General features: G+C 38.3%; 1 protein-coding gene across 1 annotated transcript; it reads left to right on the top strand.

Moving 5' to 3' along the window:
- Positions 1–631: 631 nt before the first annotated feature.
- Positions 632–25,521, top strand: PCSK1 (proprotein convertase subtilisin/kexin type 1; the record flags this gene model as incomplete). The annotated part of the gene is made up of 13 exons (XM_010018197.1): positions 632–736; positions 4,150–4,260; positions 6,493–6,639; positions 7,064–7,140; positions 9,047–9,135; positions 13,172–13,344; positions 15,616–15,828; positions 16,982–17,082; positions 18,124–18,357; positions 19,818–19,975; positions 21,579–21,712; positions 23,588–23,749; positions 25,075–25,521. Coding segments are annotated over 13 exons (2,067 nt in total), but the record flags the coding sequence as incomplete, so codon positions are not given.
- Between the last annotated feature and the right edge of the window lie 219 nt (positions 25,522–25,740).

Raw genomic sequence — 25,740 nt, 5'->3', positions numbered from 1 at the left:
GGGGAGCACACGCGGCCCCATGTCCTGGGCACGGCCGTGCTCAAACCCGGTGTGATCTCACCGCGGTGGGTTTGGTCTTTCTGCGTTTGGAGTCAGGAGATTCGCCCCTACCGATTTCAAACAGCACTGCTCGGGGAAGAGGGATGTTTATAACCACATTTCCGGGTTAGCAGGTACTGTGCAGGCGAAAATGCATGTTTGGAAGGTGCCTGTACGAATCAAGCCTGCAAGGAGGCTTTTGAAGCCACACGGTGGTTTTTACACCTGTTCAGTAGCTGAAACTGGTGTGTGATCACATTTAAAACCTGTCCTTTGACATCTGGCTGTGCCAAAGTATGTCCATGAGTATCCTGGTCACTACTGCAAGTAACTACATTCCCAAGTACTGTAGTAGTAATGACAGCTACCTCGGTAGCTCAGATGATTCCCCCAGCTTCTTCTAGCAGCACACAGGCTGTGGTAAACACTCATTACTTGAAGAGTGTTTTTTATTTTAGATTAAAATATGTAAAGGCTAGTTGCTTGCTCTTTTGTCTTTCAAGTGGAATGAATTTGGTCAGGTTGCAATGGTTGGTACTGTTTGCAGTGGGGAAATACCTCTTGGTGGTTAAAGTACACATGTGTCTTACAGATCGGGTCACTCAAAAATCACTACCTGTTCAAACATAAAAGTCATCCAAGGAGGTCTAGAAGAAGTGCCATTCTTATCACTAAAAGACTTTCTGATGATGAGCGGGTAAGTGTCACCTTTATTCCTTGTCATGCTCTGTGTTTATTCTGTCTCCTCATTGCTAGCTTTGCGATAAGGTCAAAGGCAGGCTTTCCTTGTTGTGCAAGTCTAAGATATTCAAACATCCACACTCATGCTGAATAATACTTTTTTATTCTGTCATTAACAGGCAAAGAGTGACCCTCTCTTACCATATTTTTTGCAAGTGTTTTCTAAATTAAGATTTAAGATAGGCAGCAATGCAGAGGTTTGGAATTTCAGATGTCTCTGTGTTACTGATGAAAATACAAACAAGGAACCACAGGGCTTGATTCGAAGTAAAAACCCGTGGATGCACTAAGTTTAATCAGGCCAGGCCTGTCCAATTATCATGGGAATTAGGTTTGATTTGAAGTGATTGAATATTAGATAATTAAAAAATAGTAGGAGAAAAGGTCTGAGGTTTTGCTGGATTCACTTCTGTGACAAGCTAAAACCCCTTCTCAAAGGATCCATCACACGTTCTAGACTTGCAGTCTTCAGGTACAGTGGGATCCCACGGCAGTCAGAGAACAGGTACAGTGGAGAGCCAGGGATCTAAGGATCTGCACTCGTGCAGTAGACACCCTAGTTATATGACTTTATTTACGAGAGAAGCATGTCTGTTTGTAAGTGTACTAAAAAACTGGGGTGGGTGGCAAATTTAAGGAATGGACCAGAATGCTGTCAGCCCCTCTTAAAACCAATTTCTGGCAAATTTTGGAACAGTGACATTTGAATTTCAAATCAGCATTATTGCAGCAATGATTGTAAAAATGTGGGTAGCCCAAAACACGAAGTAACCCAGTTGTGAAAACAAGCAATTTATCATAGAAGGACAAACTACTTGACAATGAGTAGTTGGTTATATGGAGGTTTTAGAGGCAAATGTCATATAGGAAGAAATATCTATATGTAGCTAGCAGAATTAAAGGAGGGGGTGAGACAGGTTATTTGCCTGTTTTGCTTCAAAATGGTACACTCCCATCTATAACTTCTTGCAAATATTGGTTTAACAGTTAAAATCTTCCTGGTGAAATTGTTCTAAACTGGGGATGCTCAAGACCACAGCTTTAGTGTAAATTCTACCTTATACCCATACACATGACCAGATGTTCAATGTGGTTGTAGTACAGTGTTCCAGAACAGTTTTGGTTCCAGTTCCTCCCTTTTTCAGGCTAACTATATCAAATCTGTCTCTTACAGAGGGAAGCATAACTATATCTAATATACCGAATTCTAATGCCATAAGCAGAATGGAAGCAATTGTGTTACATGTTACTGCCAAACATTATTGCAGATTATACTCAGATTCAAAACCTGAGTTTCAAAGTGCTGCAGGTGATTTGATAAATTTACTCCAATTTCCCTTTTATTTACCAACTAGTATGCAAATTAACTATGTGAATGAACGAGATGTAATTATGTGATTATGTAAGAATATAAACACAAAGCAATCATGTACTACTGTGGACATGGACCTGCCCATGGCAGGGGGGTTGGAACTAGATGATCTTAAGGTCCTTTCCAACCCAAACTGTTCCATGACCTTCTCTCCAAAAAGCTGCTCTTCTTCAGTAATGGCCTATTTAAAAAGATTTAAATTCAATCTTTAAAACAGGAGGGAGAAGGGAATAGCGCTTTTGTTTGAGTAACACCTGCATGAATTTTACAGTATGTTAAGTGTGAAAGCTGGGGTAAAACTTGGCTCTCATTTGAATATTTATCTGTTTCCAATAGATATCCCAGTGTTTGTTGTAGAACAGATAAAGGCTGTGAATATATTGAAGGGATATAATTATCTGGTTCTCTAACTTCTTCCAGTATTTGCAGTAGTTCCACAGTCTACTTTCTTGCAAGACATCTGCAAGGTTATTTTCACTGCTTTATATATCTTTGACTGGAGGCTTGGCATAGGGCCTTTGGCTTTTGCTGTAGATGGATGGCTGGAACCTCACCCAGCTCCTGAGTGACAAACATTTGGCTTGTTTGTCTGACGTATGTGCTTGGTAGTTTCGTCTCTTTTCCCTCAGTCCAGTTGTCCACATCGAAAAAAATAGCAAGCATGGAAGTTGTCAATTGTTAATTACTGTTGAGTGATGAAGAGGCCAAGCTTTGCTGTGGGGAGGGAATAGAGATAAGTGCACAAGTATGTATGGCCCTGGGTATATTCATCTTCTGTGACTAACTGCAGTTTATAGGGGCTTTAGCACCGAATATATAGCAAAGGGAATAGTACTAGAGAGCTTTCAGTAAACATGTTTGGAGTAGTTACCATTTTCAAGGGTTTATGTTACTGTAGTGAATTTTCATTAGGGTCTCACTAGGAAACCACATTTTAATCAAATCAGTATAATTTTCAATCATAATTTCTGAGTCACTCATTGTTCCATATATGGTGACAGATGTAAGGATCAAAGAGAAAAATAATGAAATCTATTCAGACATTGAAAGCAAAAGGTTAAATCCAAGTCATCCTTTGCTTGAGGCTTATAGCAGGATCTTGGCCGTCTACTGAACCTGAGTTTGCTCTTCTTGTTTTGAAGTTGGGATGAAAAGCACCAGCTTGGTCTGTGTCAGAGTGACCATTCAGGTGCTAGCAGTTAATAACATTTTATACCCACTTCCAAAAGGATCACACATCACAGAAGAGGTGTTAGAATCAGAATTTTATTTGGACTGGGTTTAATAATGCGTTCAAGGGAACTAAGTGGGGTGCACTTTTAAAATGCAGCCTAGTGGCTTAGAGATTGCTGTGTGAGTGCACAAATGCTATGCCACTTGTACCAATGCTCCAGCAAAACACACTGAAGCATTTTGGCTTTCAGTTGTCTGAAGTGGAATTATACCGTGATGAATTTAGTCCAATATTCATAGCTTACTAACTGATTGTACTTCAAAACACCACTGCGAAGGAGACTTGAAGGTCCAGCTGAGCTATGAGTAACAGCATCATTATGACTGCTAGATTAAAGCCAGACATAATCTTTCTTATTTCCTTTTAAATCCAAGTAGAAATAGATGGGGTTTAAACTGTAAGTAGGAGAAAGAAGCAGGCTGTGGTTTTGCTTGTTTCAGTAACCACCACTGCTTAGATAACCTTCTAACCATACTGTACATTTAGTAATAAAAGCCTGCATTGTGTGGCACTCACAGAAGTTCTACTGTTCACTTGTACTTAATGATTTTCTATTAATTGATTCTAGAGTATAGTGATTTCACTGAGTCCTCTTCCCCAAAGTACACTGTACTATAATACAAACAATCCTCTCTGCATCAAGCATTGCTCATTTTGCTTTAGCCATCAAAGTTTTGCTGTGTGAGGAAAACCCTTATCCTCTAAACTAAGAAAGTCTTAACCTGTAAAGGCTTACTTGTCATGTCTATGCAAATAATTGTAGGTGTCATGGGCAGAACAGCAATATGAAAAAAAGCGAACTAAGCGTGCCATCGTGAGAGACTCAGCAGACAACCTTTTTAATGATCCTATGTGGAATCAGCAGTGGTATCTGGTAAGAATTCATTTCAGAGTGGAACTGGGGAATGGTGAATTTCAGTTGTGCTATCAGCTGCATTATTTTACTAGTATCAGCACTATTGCAGGGGAGGGAGTAAATGAGGAGTCCCTCTCATTAGCATATGCTATAAAAATGAGAGATATTTGCACATAATATTTCTGAGGAACCTTCTATTTTCCCTGAACTGTCATTTGTACAAAACTCTAAAAGCCAATTCAGGCTGCTACTTAGGATGGGGGTTGATATTAGAAAGCGTAGCAGTTAAAAGCTACCTTTGTGATAATTTTAAAATACTTGCTATTGGCATGTTAGTCGTCCCTTATCGTGTCTGAAGGTGGCCATGTATTTCTTTATTAAAATTGATAGTGCAGAGTGCATGCTCTGGATGAGCACAAAAGCATATGCATGCATATGATAGGCACGTTCAGCCTCTTGGACTAGGATTTACGTAGAAGCGGGTCTCTACAGCTCACATGTTCAGAACCTCAAGGAAGAGAAATTTCCTGAGCTCTACAGTGCCTGTTTGCATGTGACAACTCAGGCATACAGTTGATCATTTATGTTTTATATGGTTTCTTTTGAGAGTCTGTATTTCCACTGTGCATTCTAGCTGTACCTTCATTCTAGGCTTCATTGCTGTCACTCAAAATATGGGTGAGATCAAAGGTGGGTGTAACAAATCAAGAAGAAAGGTCAAATGTGCCTCAGTTGGCTGAAAATACCTTTCTCTTCTTCAGCTCGGCTTAGAGAAAACAGACCAAATTCTATGCTGTTTGTATAATGTTTTGCCCTCTCTTTCTTTTGTTTGAGCTAGGAAAAATAAATTAGAAACTGCATAGCATAAAATAGTTCCATGAAGTTTCCTGCTGGCTTCTTTTCAACATAAAAAAGATTATAACAAGAATTTAACTTTTACTTGAAGCTGAGTATCTGTTTGCTTCTTTGCCTTTTTCCAGTAGGAAGCAGGAAATTTCCAGGATGTCTGTGTTAGACATATATGCAAACACACACAAAGAATGAAAGAGCAAATTGTAAAAAAAGCCATGTCTACTCATCAGGAGACATCATAGTTCCTTTTTCCACCTTTCTATGTTTTTCACTTCTTTTCCCTTTAGTTTTCCCACATGAGAAACAGAAACATGATGCTTACCTTTATTTGCAGTGCACATTGATTTTTTTTTCTGATTAAATGTGTTACATATTTTCTTCCAAAATACATTCCTTGCTTTGTAGTAAATAAATTATTATTACCTTATTATTATGGTTTGCAACAGTTTTTAGCTTCATTTAGTGTACCTTCACACATCATCCGAAAAAAGGATTATTTGATGGATTCAAGAGAACAAAATGTGAAACCTCAAAAAACTCCCTGAATGGCAGCAGTGAGAATAGAAAGCATAAAATGAAAGAAAGGTCATTTCCATATTAAATTTATTTTTCTAAGCCTCATACTTTTATGCAGAATTCCTGTGGAAACATGGAAATGAAAATCTGCGATCAGCTAATACAGTTAGGCACAGAGAAATAGAAAAAAATGGCTTTTTTTTTACACCTCTGTTTTTATGGATGTTGCAAGCACGTTTTCTAAATTAAATGTATGTACTGCACATCTAATATTAGAGAGGAAAAATTACCCAGTTAAGAACTACTCTTCAAAGAACTTGCTGTGGAAGAGAAGGCTATAGATGATTCATGCTTCCAGTTGATTTACCACAGGAACAGTAATGAGGATAGTAAACAGAAAGTTGTGATTCAGCACAGTTGTTCCTAACCAAAGGACTACCTTAATTGTTTTATCCATTAATTACTTTGTTCTGGCTAACTTGAATGTCAAAGGAGAAAACACATTTGGATAAAACACAGCTCACTGTACTGTGGGGTACTGTCTTGGCTTCTCATCAAGTGAAAAAAACAAACATTAGCAGGTCTGATAATTAACTCAGCGTTCCAAGGTTCATTGGTGCATCCTTACCATTGCCATGTTTCTGTTGCCTTACACCCAGTAAATACAGGATGCTCTTTGTTCAGAGATGATTTTCAGAGATCCTAATTAAGGGCATAAACCCTTCAGTGCTGCAACTAATTTTTATTTTATCTCTGCAAAATATGCACAAAATCTACAAGTTCAGGCTGGGATGGTTTACAGTGTCTTTAAAATACAACTTTAGCCTATGTAGTGCAAGTGGATAAAAATATTGGCGTATTTTAATCCTTTCTGTCCCCCAGCAAGATACAAGAATAACTCCATCCCTGCCCAAACTGGATCTTCATGTTATTCCTGTATGGCAGAAAGGGATTACAGGCAAGGGCGTTGTCATCACAGTACTAGATGATGGCTTGGAGTGGAATCACACTGACATCTTCTCTAACTATGTAAGTTTGGCCATTAGAACGCTATGGAATAAACTAATCAACTGTAAATTTGATATACAGACACTCTTACTCATCTTGCTCTCTATTCTCTAAGTCAGCTTCTGCAGCACAGAGACTGAAATATTTGCCTTAGGCATAATTTGGAACCTGGTCTGTGTCACAAGAGCTGGAGTGTTACTTAGCAATGGTGGTGGGGTGGTTCTTTTGTTGCTTTGTTTTTGCCTCGGTGGATTTAGTTTCCAGGCATGTTTGTGAAAAATTTATGGAATTCCTAATGCCCATCAAATTCTACCAATTTGATTGCTGTCAAGATGAGGCACACCAGATAAATAAATACAGACTCCAGAACCCATTTTGTTACATATTTTAAAATGCATTTTGTAGTTGTCCATATTAAGTCTGTTGTTCTTTTTGTTACATGTAGGATCCAAGGGCAAGTTATGATTTCAATGACAATGATCACGATCCCTTTCCTAGATATGACCCAACGAACGAAAACAAGTGAGTAGCCTCCTAGTGCGTGAACGGAACAAAACAGCGCAGTGTTAATTTGTCTCTTAGAATGTGCAAATGCAGAAATATCTGTGTATGTCCATTATGACAATCATGTAATAAAAGGAGAAACTTGTGTAACAGAATCACAGGATGATTTAAGTTCAAAGGGACCTGTGGAGGTAATCTAGTCTGAGCCCCGGCTCAAGCAGGGACACCTAGAGCCAGTTGTCCAGGACCACATCCATATGGCTTTTAAATATTCCTGAGGAGGCGGGAAGACTCCACAACCTCCTGGGCACAACCTGTGCCAGTGTTCCCTCACCCTCACAGTGGAAAAAGTGTTTGTTGGTGTTTGGGAGGAACCTCTTTTGTTTTAGTAATCTCCCTCTGTTGTTTTAGTAATCTCCCTAGATGTGCCCTGAGTTTCTTCATATCTTTGTCAGGTAAGATACTGACATGTTTCTGTAAACTGAAGGGAACCATCTGTTCATGTCACTGTGTATGATTGCAGAATGATACCTCCCTAAGCAGAGTTCTACTTCAGTTCTCTGCTTTGCATTGGGAATTTTAAAAGAGTACACTACAAAGGGCTCTGAAAGAGACTGTGTCTTAGAGGAACCTAACAAGGAACCCGTCTCTTCAGCTGTTGTAACCAGGGACACTCTACTCCAGTTCTGGCAGTACCTTTTGGACTGACAGCATAGCTTCTAGCTCACTGTGTGCAGCCATGGGTGAAGTCATGTTTCTGACCTCATGTGAATTTGACACATGGTCAGACACTGGAGTAGGTTACATTCACTCCTGTGACAATCTTTCTGTCTCTTCTGAGGCATATGGAAGCTTTATTTAGACCAGATTTGGCCTAAATATCCTCAACATAATAACCTAGAAAGTTACAAAATGCTTGAACGCAAGACAACCAGCCAGCTCACTTAGCGAACTTGAGTGGCCTGCAAGGTGAGAGAAATTTTCTCTGATGCCCTGTGTAGAGCTACCTTTCTGATACTCTGTGGAACATCTGGGTGGGTCTGTCATACCTAGCCATGTCCGTGGTACTTCAGGGAGGGATTTTGTCCATCAGAAAGAGAAGAGAATGAAGTTCTTTAAAAGCTGGTACTTGGAAGAAGTCAAAAAAACCCAGTTAGGATGCTGCTACTCAATACAGATACAGCAGGAAACTAATGCACTGGTTCCCTACAGACAACACAGTAACATCCACAACATAAATCAGTATATGGGGGGAAAAAAAAAATCAATCAATCAAAGGATAAATATCCCGTGAATAAGACATTTGAAAAATGATATTTCTACTTTGTTACAGCATTATTTAAGAGCAAGAACCCATTATCCTCTTGTTCTGATGACATTATCTCTTAAATCTACCTGTATTACCTCTAATCTTTATTAATAAGTAAGTGGAATTCAGTCTAGAAGCATTCAAACACTTAATTGAATAACAGTGTGTATTATTAAATAATACAGCTCTTCTAATATTAACACTTACGTGAAGGTATTCTGTATTGTGAAATCAGAATCACCTATGGAAAAAAAGAATTGCATAGAAAGTAGTTGATTAGAAGAAAAATCTGGCAATGATGAAGATACTTTAAAAGCTTAGTTTCTGAAATCCTAAATACTGGCATCTATTGACTTCAGTGTGTCTTAGGTAAGGTATTTATCATCTCCTAACAATGGTCCTTTGATCATGAAGTAGATGAACTTACATTGCTTGAAGCCTAAGAGAAACAAGTATTTTTGTATTACATAGATACAATTCAAAAGCTACTCAGTAGCTGCACTGCATTCATTTAAAGGAAGACCTCCACCAAATCAAGAAGGCCACTCATGACTCTTCGTGTACATTACACAAAGATATTATGAGATGTTGTTTGTTCTTGCTATATTTATTCAGACATGGAACGCGGTGTGCAGGAGAAATTGCCATGCAAGCCAATAACAGAAAATGTGGAGTTGGAGTTGCTTATAATTCCAAAGTTGGAGGTAAGAAAACAAAAATTATTAGATGCCTAATATGAATGGAAACCAGACAGATCCTGTGATGTGCTGAGCGTTTTCACCTGCCATTAATCTGAAACACCAATGATTGTTCCTTTTCATAAAACATCAATCTTGCAGTGTTAGGCTACAAAATCCTAAGTCTGGCCATAGTGCAGAGTGTTACAGCTATATGACAATGTCTCTTGAATGTCAGCACACTGTCTGGAATCTGGTTATCAGTTGGATATAGGCAGAATATATAGCAGTAGCAGTAACAATATAGGTGGTGGTGATGATGATGATGGTGATAATAGCAGTAGTAGTAGTAGTAATAATAGTAATAATAATAGTAACAACAATAGCAACAACCTATATTTTACCCAATGACAATAGCAAGAACCTATATTGTACTGCAAGATAAGACTGTATATTTTAAGGAATGATAGACACACTCACAGTTGCTTATCCTGGAAGGAGGTGGCTTGAGGAAGGGGAGGGATTGAGTAGAGTATATATATAAGAATATACAAATTTATACCTACCCTTGCTTGTAGCGTATTGTTTACACAATTACATTTGAAAGGCCATGTCAGTGAGGATATTCAAACTGCTGTGGCTTTTGTTTCAACAGCTTGCTTCTCTACTGTCATCCTAAGTTAATTTTGAAAATAAGTATTCTTGCTTGCCCGTCCATCAATATTGCCATTTTTTTTGAAGTGGTGACTGAAAGCTTAATCCATTAGAGGTCTATGAAATAGTTGTGATCAAAGCATCAGTGGCAAATGGTTATTTAGCTCAGAGGAAGATACTTGTATAATGCTAGTTTTTCCATTACTCCCTTTTTCCCTTTTAAACAAAGGGATGATGAGTGGCAATTGACAGCCATAACTGCCGTTCCACCATTTCAGTTTGATGTTTGTAGGTTCCCATTTGCTCTACTGAGCTGTCATAGATGTCAGCTTTGCAGTCTACTTTTGCCATAATGCATTATGCTGTCATGCTCTGTTTAAGTAAAATATCTCACTCATAAGAGGAAGACGCCAAGGTTTCAAAGCAGGGGAAAATGGATGAAGCTGCAAAGATGTCTGAACTCCCGCTGTGCCCATATTTTAAGGCACTTGCATCTACAGAGAAGATTCTTCCACAGTTATTTGCATATGCTCTGTGTTCATTTGCAGATGCAAACTACAGATATGTGCAGGGTGATTTGTCTAGAATAGGAAAACAACAGGATGAAAAGCAGTCCAGGAGTCGAAATTGCGCAGAAAGCTGCTTATACCTGGGCGGGTGAGGAGGAAGAGTGGAAAAGTTGAAAGAAATTGTAAGCTGTTATATACAACAATCTTGATTAAGATAGGGACGTAACAAAAATGTGTCCAAAGAACAATGAAAGATAGGAGAAGTCTTCAAAAGATTCGTGTAAATTTGGAGTGGCTAAACATTGGAAGTCTTTTATGATGTTCCATGCTGTACAGGATTAATTTCTTCACAGTCTTTTTCCTTCTTTTCTTTTTTTAATCCATGAAATAGCACACTACACACTTCTGTTTGGCATTAGTTCAGGATGACTTCTTTAAGTGGCTTTTTGCTTGTAGCAATTGCCATACTAAATTAATCCAGTGGTCCACAGCCTATGCCTCCTCTTTGACAGTCAGCAATAGCTGCTTTAGGAAAAGAAACCCTGACATTTGGAATACCTTGTTCTCTAAACTTCAGCATGAGAGGTTGGTTTAGCTTTATCTTGAGGGGTAAAACAAAACATTCGCTTCAGAATGTTTTGGTTTCCATGAAAATACTGACTTTAATAGTCTTGAGTGTTCTCACTAGTAACATCAATGCCTGGACCTATTCTGAAACCATGATTAGTCTCTTCAGTACTCTGTGCATGTGAATCCCATGGGCTTTTCACTGCACTCTGTAAAAAAATAAAAATAAAAATAGCTCTTAATAGCAGTTTTTCCAAGTGACACCTTTCAGTGTCCTTTACTATTCACCTCTTGTTCTCTGTAGTGCTAAGAAATACATGTATATCAATCACTTTTGGAGTAAAACAGGGTGTATATGTTTTATGTGTACCTAGCCATAGCACTGTGCTCCAGTATTTCCATGGTGCTGCCATGGAAATCAAATGATTAAGAAGCTCCATTTTATAAAGGACTGGGCTGAGAGATCCTGCACAGTGATGTGTTGCTAAAAATAGCCTGCCAGGCAGATACATGGATGTGTCTGAAATTACTTTGGTTTTGGCTTTTGATTTTGTAGGACTAATGATGGCAGCAAGCATGTGCAAGAAAATGAAAGAGTTTATGCAGTAGGACATAATTCGAATCTGCTTAGGGAAATATCACTGCAGCCATCAAATCCCGAGTTGACTTAAACAAGCAGGATTTTTGGTGATCACAAAAACAACAGCATTTTTTTCTTTGCACTGTTTTCATCAGTTTGTCATCAGTGTTCTTGCTTTCTCCCTTATTACACTATTTATCTGCAGAGTTGGCTTTGTCTCTTTCTGTGGGAAGTATCTGTACTGTACTCTCTGCATTTTCAGTACCTCATTATGTGTTTCAAGCTCACACCCAGGGCTCGCAGTCATTTCCATGCAGGCAGATCTTTGCTCACAGCACACTGGTATGAGAGCATCTCACAGTTCTGAGCCAACTTAAAAATGAGTATTCAAAATGTTATGAGTTTAAGCCTATCCAGCGTAAGTGGTATTTTTAGTACCTGAGGCACAGGAGATGCGGATGTACCTTGATTCTTTTCCCAGCTTTGTGGGTGATAGTGAATTAGCAGTGGTTGAGCGGATTAACTCCTTTGTCTGTTTTTGATACTAATTAATATGAAATAATAAAGCCCAGCTTTATCTCGGAAGTATTAGGAGTCTTAGAGGCCAGCCACATGGGAAAAGGATTATGCTTACAGTCTTTTTTTTCCTGTTTTATAGTATGAAAATAATAACAAGGCTCTAAGCTACAAGGGCAAGGTTGTTTATGGTTTTTTCTCCTTTTTTTTTTTTTTTTTTTAAATAGAATGACCACATTTTTCTGCTATCTTTTGGGGGGCGGGGGGGGGGGAAATCCCCATTTTGTGGAAAATGTTAGAAGACGAATCCTCATATTTCACCAATGCCAGTAATGGTGCAGCTACTGTAGCACTAACTTTCCACATTAAAGAGAATCCAGACATTTTTCTTGCCTGAAAAAGAGGCTTAATCCTGACCGCCGTGGCTTTTACATTGCTGCTGTTGCTGGGAGAGCCATGTCATTGTGGGAATTTTGCCAGACTTCTGCTATTCCTGTCCTCCTCCAGCACTGGACAGAGGTAGCAATCGTACTGCAGAGCTCCAGTGCTGATGAATTTCTGTCTGCCACTGAATTTTAAGTACCACTGAGATCAGGCTTGCTCTGAAGAAGATTAGATCATGCAGTTCTTAATAAAATGTTAAGGGCTAGGTATCTCTAGCATCTCGGGATTGCACACAGTAGAAAAAAAATGGGTACTAAACAACAGAGGGAATTTTTTGTGGTGAAGATTGAAGGGCTAGTGAAAAAACAGCGTCACAAAGACAGCAAAACCGTAATGACCATGAGGACAAAGTGGTTTAGTTGTAACATTTGGAACTACATCTTTGAACTAAAAGTCTCAGAAGTCTTAGAGATAAAAATAACAGTAATAAAACCTATTTCATTTTAGTGACACGCTAGCAGTTTTAGTTTGTTACAGATTTAACAGAGAGGAAGAGCAAAGGAGGAGCTCAATGCAACAGGAAAAAGCAGGAAGAGTGAGGAAAACATCTTGGCTTTATGTGGCAAGACAGAAGTAAATACTAGGCAACTAAGATTTTTAGAGGGTTTTTTTTTAATATTTGTGTAGAGCACTGAGCTCTGCATATAATGGGTAAGCGTAATGTTTCACACTGACAGGAGTTGCTTACAAGGCTGTGCTTGCAATAGTTACGGATTAATTTTGCTGGAAACTTCACAGTTAACAAAGGAGGAAACAGAATGTAAATACAGTCTGCTTCTTTTTCTTCATTAAGGTATACGAATGCTGGATGGAATAGTCACTGATGCTATTGAAGCTAGTTCAATTGGTTTCAATCCAGAACATGTGGATATTTACAGCGCAAGCTGGGGCCCTAATGATGATGGTAAAACTGTAGAGGGACCTGGGAGACTGGCACAGAAGGCTTTTGAGTATGGAATAAAGAAGGTACGATGCTTAAGAGAAAGAATAAAATGTGGCAGAGAACAGAATATAAAATGGTTGACACCAGGGAAAAAAAAAGAAAACATTTTGTGCTCTTTTTGCTCAAACATATTTAAAGAGGAGGAGATAGATAGATTTTAACAGTACAGGTCAGAGAAATTACTAGCCAGAAAAGCACCATTAAAGCTTTCTAACTGGTTTTATGCTGTTATTCTCATTCTCCACAGGTAAGCTTTCTTTTTCCATCCTCACTTTTGCTTTTTGTTCTGCCTTTGTCTCGCCCTGCCACTCTTCTCTGCACTGAACAGTGATTGGATTTCTGCACTGAAAGCCTATAAAATTTAATATAAAATTTCTGATTTGTGAATATTTTGCTGTGTGAAATAGTGATGCATTTCAACACCTTGTGATTGGGCTTGTATTGTGTTAATTGCATTAGTTTATAAATTGGTAGGTATCATGATCCAATTAAAATGAAGATAGTAAAAATGCATGATGAAGAGTATTGGAAACAATGTTTTTACAGTTCTTTTTTATGTTATCCTCTTTAGATCTGGTTGGATGATAAGTAGCGTGCAAACTGAGAGCTACTGGGGATGTATTAATACTACTTTGCTCTTGCCAGTGAGGTAAAAAGATATCTAAAGGTGGACAGGTACTAATACAGAGAGGAAGACATATTCAGAGATAGGAGAGGAGAGAAATGGAGGGAAGTTTGAAGGACAGAAGCAAAAAGGATGGATTTCGGAAGAAGGGCGGTTAACATTAGCAGACAGAAGGAGAGAAGAAAGAAGAGTCTGACAGCTGACAGACATACTCTGAGGGAAGAATGGAGATCATGAGGAGTGGGCTGGTGATAACAGATCTAAGTCCATAGGGAGGCAGCAAGAGAAGAGGAAGAATTAAAGGCAATAATTAGGGAACAAGTGTTCAATGGTCCTACTCTGAAAAAGCAGGTTCTTTGGTGAAGAAAGTACCTTTTTTTACATCTAGTTTTATTTCTCAAGGGGAGCAAATTTGCCCATTCATTTGTCAGGCTTCCTTTTGCAAGTATGTGGATGATCTCCACTCTTCTTAAACTCAGACAGAGTTGGGGTGGCCAGTGGCTTTCATCACTGGCACCTTAATTGCTGGCCTGTATGCTTAGCCTTAAGTGTCTAAGAGGCATTAACAGTACTCTTAAGTGAAATCAAAGCAAGTATCTGCATATACCAGTGCTTTTCTGGACTGCAGCCTTCATTCTCAAAGTAGGATACTATCTAATTTTCTGTTGTTGGCATAGCTTGTTCTTCCCATTTTGACAGCTGCATCACAAAGAGTACAGTTTGCTTTTTGTTCATTTTTTGTATTTTAAGTGCTGCAAATGTCTTAGCACTTCCTAGAATAATTTCAAATCTCATCTGAGTGGGATGTTAAAATCTGTATTTAACTGCTGTTTCTGAATGTGTATAACCCAGTAATGAACAACATAAGAACTTTTGCTCTTCCTGGGAAACTTTTTTTTCCCCTGAAGGACTAGCACAACTTTAGACTGGATAGGGTGATACATGTTTCCTCTATGATAGCTCTCATGCTTTACATGCTGTCAGCTGCCAGTATCAGTTGTTAGCTGCTGCTCCCTTTTTACATACTGGAGACCAGAGCAGGGAATGAACATGATTGCATCTGATGACTGGTGTTGCTGGCCCACAGGCCTGTAAGAGAGGATTGTCAGTGAGATGTGCTTGCTGGTTTACTGTGTTCCAGCAAGTAAATGCCAACCATGAAAGGCTTCCTTACAAAAAATGTATTGGTGGAAAAGTCTTATCATGTACATTATTCGTACTGTTTACACATACCTCTGTGATTACAGGAAAGGCAAGTGAAATAAGTGAAATACATAAGTTTTTACTTCCCATTTCTTAAAAATAAAAAAAAAAAAAAGCAAGCTTTTTTTCATAGAAATAGTCTGAACCAAAACATCAGCGTGTGGGAAAACTCACCTGTTGAACACAGATTCTGTTTTTAACTTAAAAGCCTATTCTGAAGAAAGTTGCTGTACCTGGAACACTAACCCTCGAGAAGTCAAACTAAGATATGTACTGTAGGGTGTGTAGTAGGATACCTCTAGTAGCTGGTTTCTTCTGTCTCTGTCTTCTACAGTGCACATGGAAAACTGTCCTTTTCTATCTGAAAATGTTTGAAATATCAGGTTTTTTTGGGGGGAGGCGTTGTTAAGAGTACATTACAGAGACTGAAATCTCTTTGATAACTGCTGATTTCCATTTTCTCTAGGGCCGAAATGGGAAAGGCTCCATTTTCGTATGGGCTTCTGGGAATGGAGGCCGTCAGGGTGACAACTGTGACTGTGATGGTTACACTGATAGTATCTACACTATCTCCATTAGCAGTGCTTCTCAGCAGGGCCTTTCTCCCTGGTATGCAGAGAAGTGCTCTTCAACTCTGGCCACAGCATACAGCAGTGGGGATTATACTGACCAGAGAATTGTAGGTGGTTTTTACCAGACTCAGAACAAAGATAAAAATGTATTTTATATGCAAATAACAAGCGAGACCTCTTAAATGCTTGTTTTCAAGTGCCTGCTTTATGTTATGTGCTACATGTTCAGTGCTTTTGCTTTGGAAAACTGAGGGTTTTGTGATTCAAAAAGTGATTGCGTTCCTGGAATATCTTCCACTGTAAAGCAATGGCTAAGCAAAATTATTGTGTTGGTCCAGTTAAATCAGCATGCTGAATTTGCCTGCTGTTTGTATTGCAGAGGTCTCTGCATAAAGTTTTATATGGTCTCATTCTTCAGAAAGGGCAAATGAACGGAGTTTTAGAGGAAAAGCAAAAAGAACCTTTGAAGTTAGTGAGTCAGTACCTCTGTATACTTTGCCATTACCTTTTGTAAGATTGTGACAGCAACAGTACTGCTTGCAAACCTTTAAAAGGTACTCAGCAAACAGGCATATCAGTCTGTGTGCTTTCATTACTGTGCAAGAAATAATAACTTGTACTGAAGAAAATTCATGTGATAAAATAATGTTGAAGTACCTATAATTTCTGTTCAGCCCTGATGGATGCTAATTTTACTATAAATTACATTGATGGGGATTAAACCAATGTCATTCCAAGTTAGCCAGGAGATGTGTCCTTCCTAAGTGGTTTCTCTTCATACCCAAGTTGTAGGTGCATGGGTAGAAGAGCTTGGTATTTAATTTCCAAATAAAGCACATGTTTCATTGCAAATTATAGTTCTTCTGCTGAAGAGGGAGCAGAACACCAGTACTAATCCTATGAATAATTTTCTAGCAAGCAGTAATTTTAAATGTTCTAGGCCCAACACAATGATCTGTTTTTATGATTCACCAGTAAGCCTGAAACACTTATTGTGAAACCTGAGAATAAAATAAGATACTTAGTGTGGGAGTATTTTGTTCCAACACAAAACATTTTGATACAAAAATTATAGTTGAAGTAAAAAGAGTGGATTGAAATATGAACTTACTTAAACATCCATCACTTTTTCTGCTGGTGAGGAATGTATTGATACTCACCAAGTAAAGGATATATGGTTACACGTGTGAGTGTAGATATGACTGTATTTACCACTGTTTATTCATCAGTCTTTTTTTTTGTTCTTGTTTTTTCTGTCAGACAAGTGCTGATCTTCACAATGAATGTACAGAGACTCACACTGGGACGTCTGCATCTGCACCACTGGCAGCAGGAATTTTTGCCTTGGCACTGGAAGCAAAGTAAGATGTCACACAGTTACCTTTGAAACTCCTCTCTCTCAGCCACCCCACCATCTTCCCTGAAGTGTTGTCTGTATGAAGTGGCACCATCTCATGCTGCAACTCCACCTTTTGTCAGTCAGCCTTGCTCAGTCTGATGAGAAGAATAAGCAGCTACTTGCCTCAACATCTTCCAAGCAAAGCAGAACCAACATAAGTAATATGTGATGACAGAGGAATTTTAGTCCATTTCATGCACTGGCCATGACTGTTCACTGAATTCTGTCAATTGCACTTCAAAGCAGTGAGGTTGCACATGTAGCAGAACATAATTTGAAGACAGTAGGTTGCAGGAGTTTAAATGAAGTCTTTAGTCAATTTACAGAAGCTTTTCTGCTGCTGCTGAGACATAAAATGGAAGGTACCCAACCTTGACCATCAGAGCAGGCTGGGAGCAGGCAGGTTCAGATCCTGTAGGACTGGTAGTCAGAATGTACTCAAAGAGGATAAGAAAGAACAGGACAAGAAAAGACAATGGCTTTTTCACAGAAAACACATCAGGTATTAGGGCGTTGACTTAGTGCTTGAATGGTGTGGGTTCAGCTCCATTTCCCATTGCATACTCTTTTGATGACATGAGCCAAGATATTTAGGGCCATGGAGTTAATCACAGATAGAATCAAATACCAGTGAATTTTAAAAGTCCAGGTCCCATAAAGACTGCTGCGACATTCTGAAATGCCTAAATAATTTGGATGAATTTGACTCTTAATTTGCTAGATAACCATTCTTCATTTACAGAGAAACCTTGCCTATCTGGAGAAACATTGTGAGGATAAGCATGTATATTTTAAGCACTGTATATTTTTAAGCACTGTATATTTTTAAATAATGGACTGCCATATACATTCAAATTGCATTCTGTTGCAGAGTAAAAAACAATAATAATATTATAATAATTAGTGTTATTATTGATATTATATTACTATTATTACTATACTATAATAATTGAGAGAAAAATAGCCCTGAAACAATTAACAATTAGGAACATTTTCTCAACAGCCAAAATCTGACATGGAGAGATATGCAGCACTTGGTAGTGTGGACCTCAGAATATGATCCACTGGCTGGAAATCCAGGATGGAAAAAGAATGGTGTGGGACTGATGGTCAACAGTCGATTTGGGTTTGGACTACTCAATGCCAATGCATTGGTAGATTTAGCTGATCCCAAAAGATGGAAAGGTGTACCAGAAAAGAGAGAGTGTATTGTCAAAGACAAAAGCTTTAAACCAAGGTAAGAATTTGCATTGCAGTAACCAAACTTACATCTCTTTTATTAAAGCCTGAAGGATAGTATTCTGCACTGATTATTCTGAACCAGACTAAGAGATTTCTTTTGATTCATTTAGTTTTGCCTTTCTGTGTTCCTCAGGGCCAGGCAACGAGCATTTCTTTGCTTGCTTTTTTTAGTGTAAAACTGATGGAAATTGCTAGCATGAAGCTGTAACAAAGATGATTATGTCTGCTTGTGCAGCCAGTGTATGGGATGGATGATACTGTGAGGCTGAACCTAATCAGATAAGCTATGAATGTTTAGACTGCTATCAGAAGATGGATAAAAAGATACTAAAGTCTCACAGGGATTTAAAAAAAAAAATAAAAAATCTGTAATAGGTCTTAGCAATTCTTTCCCTGTGGTAGGCACAGTACATGTTGAAATCAAGGTGATAGATTTAGCTTTAGTCACATGTAGCATGTCTTTTATGAAACACAAATCTCAAAGGCTCACTGAAAAGATTTACCAGCCACATTCAAAAGTGCTCCCAGCATAGTGGGCCTAAACTGAGCTCAACATGCAGGTAAGTTATAATTAGTCACTAAACTGGTTAATAAGGATGTAATTTTTGTCTCCACTTGTTCAGTTAGAGATTTGTTGTCTGTTAAAAACACAGCTATTTCAAAGATTGAAATTATATTGTGTGAGTGCATTAAAAATCTTTCTGTAGAAACATATTACTGTGTTTTGCTTGGTAACCTTATTATTTATACTATTCTACTACCAGTTTGCTTTTGTGAGCTCTCCTTTCCAAAGAGTGTTGACCCAGTACTGATGTATGTAATACTTGCTGTTTATGTATGTTTATTGCAGTCCTCTGTGTTACATTATAAAAACAAAGATCCCATGATTCTGAGTTTAGAATAATTTATGTGGAGACTTGGATACCTCATTCTCGTTAGAAGTAATGAAATTTGTACAGAGAGAGGTTTGCACAGTAGCTCTTTATATAGAGAATGTACAGATGTTAGCTTTTCTTTCTTAAGATGGTGCTGACTATAAAGAGTTAAAACAGCTGTGCCTGCTGCGGTATTTTAACTCCATGATAACAGCTCTTCTGAATATTTGAATGAGGCAACAGTCATGTGATGCAAAGACTGGTTTTTTTGTAGTCTCTGTTGGACAACAAAGTTTTGATAGAAACCCTCGGTACCAGACTTGCTTGCTCCCAGGTATATTGCACAAGTCTGTCTTAAGCAGCTCTTATCACTTGGTCCACTTAAGTATTATCTGTGCTTCCAGAGCTCCCCATGGCTTTTACTGGAGCATTCAAAAAAATAATGAATGTAGAGTTTGTCTTTACTTCTTCCTTTCTTATAATTTTGAAATGGTTGTTAAATGTGTCAACTGCACTTAACGTAATGATCCAGAATCAAAAGTTTCTATGCGTGATCAAAGAACTCTTGTAATTTTTCCAGATTATTAAGAGCAAATGAGGAGGTCATCATTGAAATTCCCACAAAAGCCTGTGAGGGTCAAGACAGCTTCATTGCATCTCTGGAGCATGTGCAGCTGGAGGCAACAATTGAGTATTCCCGTAGAGGTGATCTTCATGTCACTCTGGTATCTCCAGCAGGTACAGGAAGCAATTATATGCTTTGTTTGTGTTGCTATGGCATTTAACATTTATTTCCTTAAAAACTACTTCCGTGTTCTTAAGTGGTTTAAAAAGAGCCAAATACGTCATCAGACAAATGTAGTGACCTCCAGTGGGAGAGTTAGTACAAAGCACTCTGGGAACCAGAGAACTGCTTCTCTGAAATCCCTTTTTAGCCTCCATGTGTTCTGGGTTGTATCTGTGAGAATTTAAACATGAGGCTGATCCAATTTACTGAAATTAAAGGCTGATCCAGTAATTCAGAGATAACAAACCACTGGAGTCTTCATTCGTATCATTATTGTAGGATCTCACTAAGGAGTAGGGTTAAGATCCTGTACGTGCAGTGTATTTCAAAACTCTACCTTGTCTGGGATTCCTTTTAAGCCTAACCTTAATTCTTCCATTTCTGAGTCTACATTTTATCCTACGGGAGGAATGTCATTGTGAGGTGTTTTACCCTTGACTCTCGGTGGTATTTTCAAATTTAATTCCATCTTAGATAAGTTTTAGTTTGGGAGTAAATACATGGGCTGTCTCTAGGTACATCATGGAGATGACAGCAATAGTAACTCTGATTCTACTTTTGTAGAGGTATTTCTCTCCCAGAACACTGTTCTGTTGCTAATATGTAGGAAGCATGGCTTCATCTTAGAAAAACACCCCTTTTTGAAAGACTGACGACAGTAACATGTTCTTCATCTTTGTATGTATTTCTGAGGGTTTAGCTGAGATAGTCATGTGCTGCTGCCTCCATTATAGTATCATGTTTCCTTCATGGTTAAACTGTTTTTCCCTTGGTTCTTGCTGGTTTTCCCCTTTTCTATAAAACAGTGCTACCACATGTTTGTCATTCCTTCTCCGTATTTATGGTGTTACCTTTAAATATATTTATAGCTTGTGATCAGACTCCCTGAGGCTTCTTTGCTTCTTATTATGTAAATATAGCTCACTTGCTCTCCCATTATATGCAAACAAGCACAAGAAATTTCCTACTGTGCAGCAGAATCTCTTCTGCTGCAGAAATTTTTGTGAACTGCAGCGTTTTTGTGATAGTAATATCAATGCAAATTCTTTTCACCCTGTTGAAGTCCCAGGCTGTAACAAGTTGCACCCACTCGCACACAGAAAAAACCCTAAACCCAAGAAAACCCCAACTGTGATAAATTCAGGATAAGGCCTTGGTTTCACAATACTGTGTAAACTGGTTTGCTTTCAAAACCTCCATCTACGAAGTTTCCTGAACTGTTCATCAGTGGAAAAGACTGGTTGTGTCTGACGTCTGTTTCTTACGTTTCTTTAGGTACAGCCACTGCTTTTTTGTGTTGGAGATTGAACACTAAGCAAGATGTACCTTTTTACCATGATCTAATGTGATAGTTTTTATGCTGTTAAATTCTGCTGCGAAAATAACTAAAGAAACCACTGGTCAGAAGTAGCACATTTCTTGTGCCACATGCCATTATGCAGTAGTGCATTTTCCAGGTTACCTATGCGCTAGATAATGTGCAAGCTGAGCAATGTGAAAAGTAAAAGCAATCATTTATGAACAGTCACTACTGTTGATCTTGCACTAATACAGGGACCAGCACTGTCTTGTTGGCTGAGAGAGAGAGAGATAGATCGCCCAATGGCTTTAAGAACTGGGACTTCATGTCTGTTCACACATGGGGAGAGAATCCAACAGGCACCTGGGTTTTAAGAATTACTGATATGGTAAGTATGTCTGTATCTGAACTAGCTACATTTGGAAGCTAACGCAGGCAGAAGGATCATTAACCACTCTTCTCATTAAGCAAGTTACAAGCATTCATTCAAACTAAATCCCCATCTGATTAAAGATACGGGACTTTGAGTTACCTTGTCTAGTGGAAAGTGTCCCTGCCCATGGCAGGCGGGGTTGGAACTAGGTGGTCTTTAAGGTCCCTTCCAACCCATACCATTCTAGGATTCTGTGATTAAAAGAAAAAGATAGAGTCAAATTTTCTTGTTCTATACGTAAAAGCAAAGAACCATTCTCATTTCACCAACATGTACCTGTCAAAAAAATTTCATGCCTGTGTTTCTCACATATTACATGTCACTGAAAGAAATCACTTCATGTAATTGTCTGTGGTTCATGGAGTGAAATATGTAATCAAATTACCATATGATTAACTATTATTTAGTTAATAATTTTTCTTTTTCTGCAGTAGAGAACACAGGATATGTCTAGTATTTTCTTGGTGTGTAGTAATTTTCATTAGTTCAACCTCAGAGAGCTGTTCTGATGGATACCTTTCCCTAACTTCATTCTTAGAGTAATCACTGCTGAACAACATTTAAGGATTAAAGACAAGGAATCTACAGATAGGAAATAAATAAATTTACTAGAACCACCTGGGGATATGGATTACAACAGGAAGACACCAGAATAAAGCTGCTTGAAAGGCAACTGAAAAGTCACTCTCTTCAAAGAGAGAGTGATCAAGCACACTCATCTCTGGAGAATTTCACTGAAGTTGTCTGTTAATAAGCTTGTCATTAGGGGTCAGATCCTGCCAGAAACTGAATGCTTCCTATCAGATGCTGAACCTCCAGTCCCTATTGGCCTCAAACTGTACAGGAGGATAATGCCAAGTGCTAAGCAGATGGACAAGGCAGTAGAAGTAAATATCATTATCAACAGTGTAGTGTTAATGCTGCAGGCTTATAGATAACCCCATGGTTACAGGTACGGATACCTGGTTACAGATACCCTGCTTTTTATAATCAATATAATGCATTTTTTTGAATGAAGTTAAGAGCATTTTGTTGGCAATTATGTCTCATTTTCAGTTTTCAACTGAGAGTTTTCTGAAAGTTATAATAAACTAAGCCTTTTGTCATCAAGATGTAATGTACTCTTTCTTCAGCTTGTAGTGTTTCGTGAATCCTGAAGTAAGTGGAAATCACAGATTCCCGTACAAAGTTACTCATAATTTAGTTGTCATGTGCTCTGTGTATAACATTGGTATAGACTTCTATTAGAAAAGAAGAGCTTCAGCCTCTGTCTTCAGTCACTAAATGACAGAGCAAAAATTCTGAAGGAAGCTTTGGTAAAATAAAGTTTCAGAAGTCTCTGTACTTGTCTCTTCCATTTTCTACTACTTAAATACCACTGCCAAACCTAATGGACAAAGCTGTCTTTCAGGTTGCTTTGTACATCACTGCAGAATATTATTCCAAATTACTGTTCCAGTGGTAACTTTTGTGAGGAAATTGCCAAGGAATGGCTTAGTGAACAAATAGTAATAACACAAATTACTACTTCAGTGATTTTTAGCATTCTGTGTTATGACAAAATTCCACTGATGCTCACATGATTAATTAATAATTATGTTGCATCAAAGTGTGATATTTGGAGCAGTTAAGCCATTGTTTTAAAACCCACTTTATGATATACTCTGTCTCTAAAATCTCTCTCTTTTATGCTTATAAATAATTGTCTTAATTTAGATACTGAAAGTCTTACAATTTATTTTAGTCACTTTTGTCTACTTTACAATCAAGTGTCCTGTTTCCTCTTCTTACGTCCTGAGAACCTATGCTAATGCCATGCTTGTCTTTTAGTCCAGAAGAATAGAAAATGAAGGAAGGATTGTAAATTGGAAGTTGATTTTGCATGGCACTGCTACACAGCCTGAACATATGAAGCAGCCACGTGCATACACATCTTACAATGCTGTGCAAAATGACAGAAGAGGAGTGGAGAAGATGACAGATTTTGTAGAGGTAGTTTTCTGTTAGATTTTTTTCCTTATCTATTTTATGATTTATAAGAAAATGGTATTTTTTCCTAGTAGGAAAACATACTCATTCTGTATTCATTTCATCTAGCCCCTAACCACTTTTGAGTTGTGTATGGTAATTTTGTCCGTGTCCGCAACTGGTATCTTTGTTAGTCTCTGTTTTCATACGCCAATATCTAAGGGGTTTAGGATGGTAAGAGGATATTGTTACTAAAGCAGTAAACTCAATAGCTAATGCAGTTGAGTGGTACAAGGAGGAGGTAGACATCTCGGACAGATACACTAAATTTATCTAATTCTAGTGAGAACAAGTGTCACTGCCAAAAGGAGGTTTGCCTGGTGGAGTGCTCCCAGGAAGTTTGGGAGGAAGACATGACAAAAGTCAGGGATTCACTGATTCAGGTGGTTTGCTTAAATGGATGTGTCACTGCTAGCTCCTTTGTCACTCCTGCTTTACTTATCAGGTAGACTGCTCTAAACATATTCCAGGCTTCTGAGAGTTACGGTTTGTTTCTGGATGCACAGGGTGGTAGTATTGTGTATTTTCACAATGTTTGATTATGTCAACATCTTCAGAATAATATAATAATAACCACAATAATGTCCATAAAGTATAGAGAGATTAACCTTCCTTAGCCAGATTTGAAAGAGAAGATTGAGGCAGACATGATTATGGTCTTTAAATACATTAGATAAGTGTTCGCAGGTGTAGCAGCCATGTGCATGAAAATAAATCGGAAGGAATATGTCAGTATGAGAGGCATAATAGACACTATTGAAACAAGGTTACGCCTCTCACCAACTTCTCTGTACATCTGTATCTGGTATTAGTCTTAAGGGTTTCCAAGGTATGTATCATGGCCATCTGCTAGCCATAACACCTACAGAGAAGGTTATATGGAAGCACTGGTTCACAAGGGTATGTGGCACAATCAGAGCTGCCATCACAACTGCATATGCTTCCTTCAGTTACACTTCTGAGGAGCTGTCTCCCATAGTTCAAGTATCTCTTAAGACTGGCACAAATCCTGCTACAAAATGACATGTTGTAACCTGCCAAAGTGGAATCTGAATTTATCACTTCCTACACTGGATGTGGGGTGGAGGGATTAGACAGTTTATAGAATATAGTCCTTCGATAGTCTCTTCTGGTATACAATTGTCTAGTTCTTTTTTAGATGCTGAGTGGCTCCTGAATGAAAAAACAGCATCTACCCACACATAGACAGAAATAGATAACCAGAGCAAATCTGAATCCAATTGGTTTTCTCTGTCACCTAAGTTTTTTTATATTAATCTGTATTCTAGGATCATACCACACAAGAGAACCTGCGTGAAAAACCCAGTGTCACAGCAAATATCAGTAGTAGCAATGACAAAGCAGAAGATAAAATCCCATCAGAGGCTATGCTACATTTACTGCGAAGTGCTTTTAGCAGACAGATGGCTCAGAAGCGTCTGCCAAAGAAGACTGCAAGTGAGAAGTTAAACATTCCATATGAGCACTTTTATCAAGCCCTCGAAAAATTAAACAAGCCCTTCCAGATGAGAGACTCGGAAGAAAGTCTGTACAGTGACTACGTTGATCTTTTTTACAATGCCAAACCATACAAGCATAGAGATGACAGACTGCTGCAAGCCTTGATTGATATTATAAATGAAGGAAACTAAACTATAGGGTCTAGCACTGGGTTCAAATATTCATTCTCTCCACCTCACTTGTAGGTTTTTTTCAGAAGTCTGTTGTATGCTCTAGTTGTGTGGTTGCTGCTTTGATTGCTTCATATTTAATACAAGTATCAAGGGAAAAAAAAAACCCCAAAAAAACTGTATGTGGGAGGATAAGGCAGTATACTGATGTATTTAGTAATAGCTTTTTTCAAAGCCTTTCTTCGTTTCCATCAAGAGTAGATTTGCCCCCTCAGGCATGAAATCCAGTAGTATTCCCCTGAAAATCCTAATGCTCTATTTTAA

Source organism: Nestor notabilis, unplaced genomic scaffold (genome assembly GCF_000696875.1).
Source record: "Nestor notabilis isolate BGI_N333 unplaced genomic scaffold, ASM69687v1 scaffold14057, whole genome shotgun sequence".
NCBI classification, from domain to species: Eukaryota; Metazoa; Chordata; class Aves; order Psittaciformes; family Psittacidae; genus Nestor; species Nestor notabilis.
This window is presented reverse-complemented; position numbering and strand designations above follow the sequence as displayed.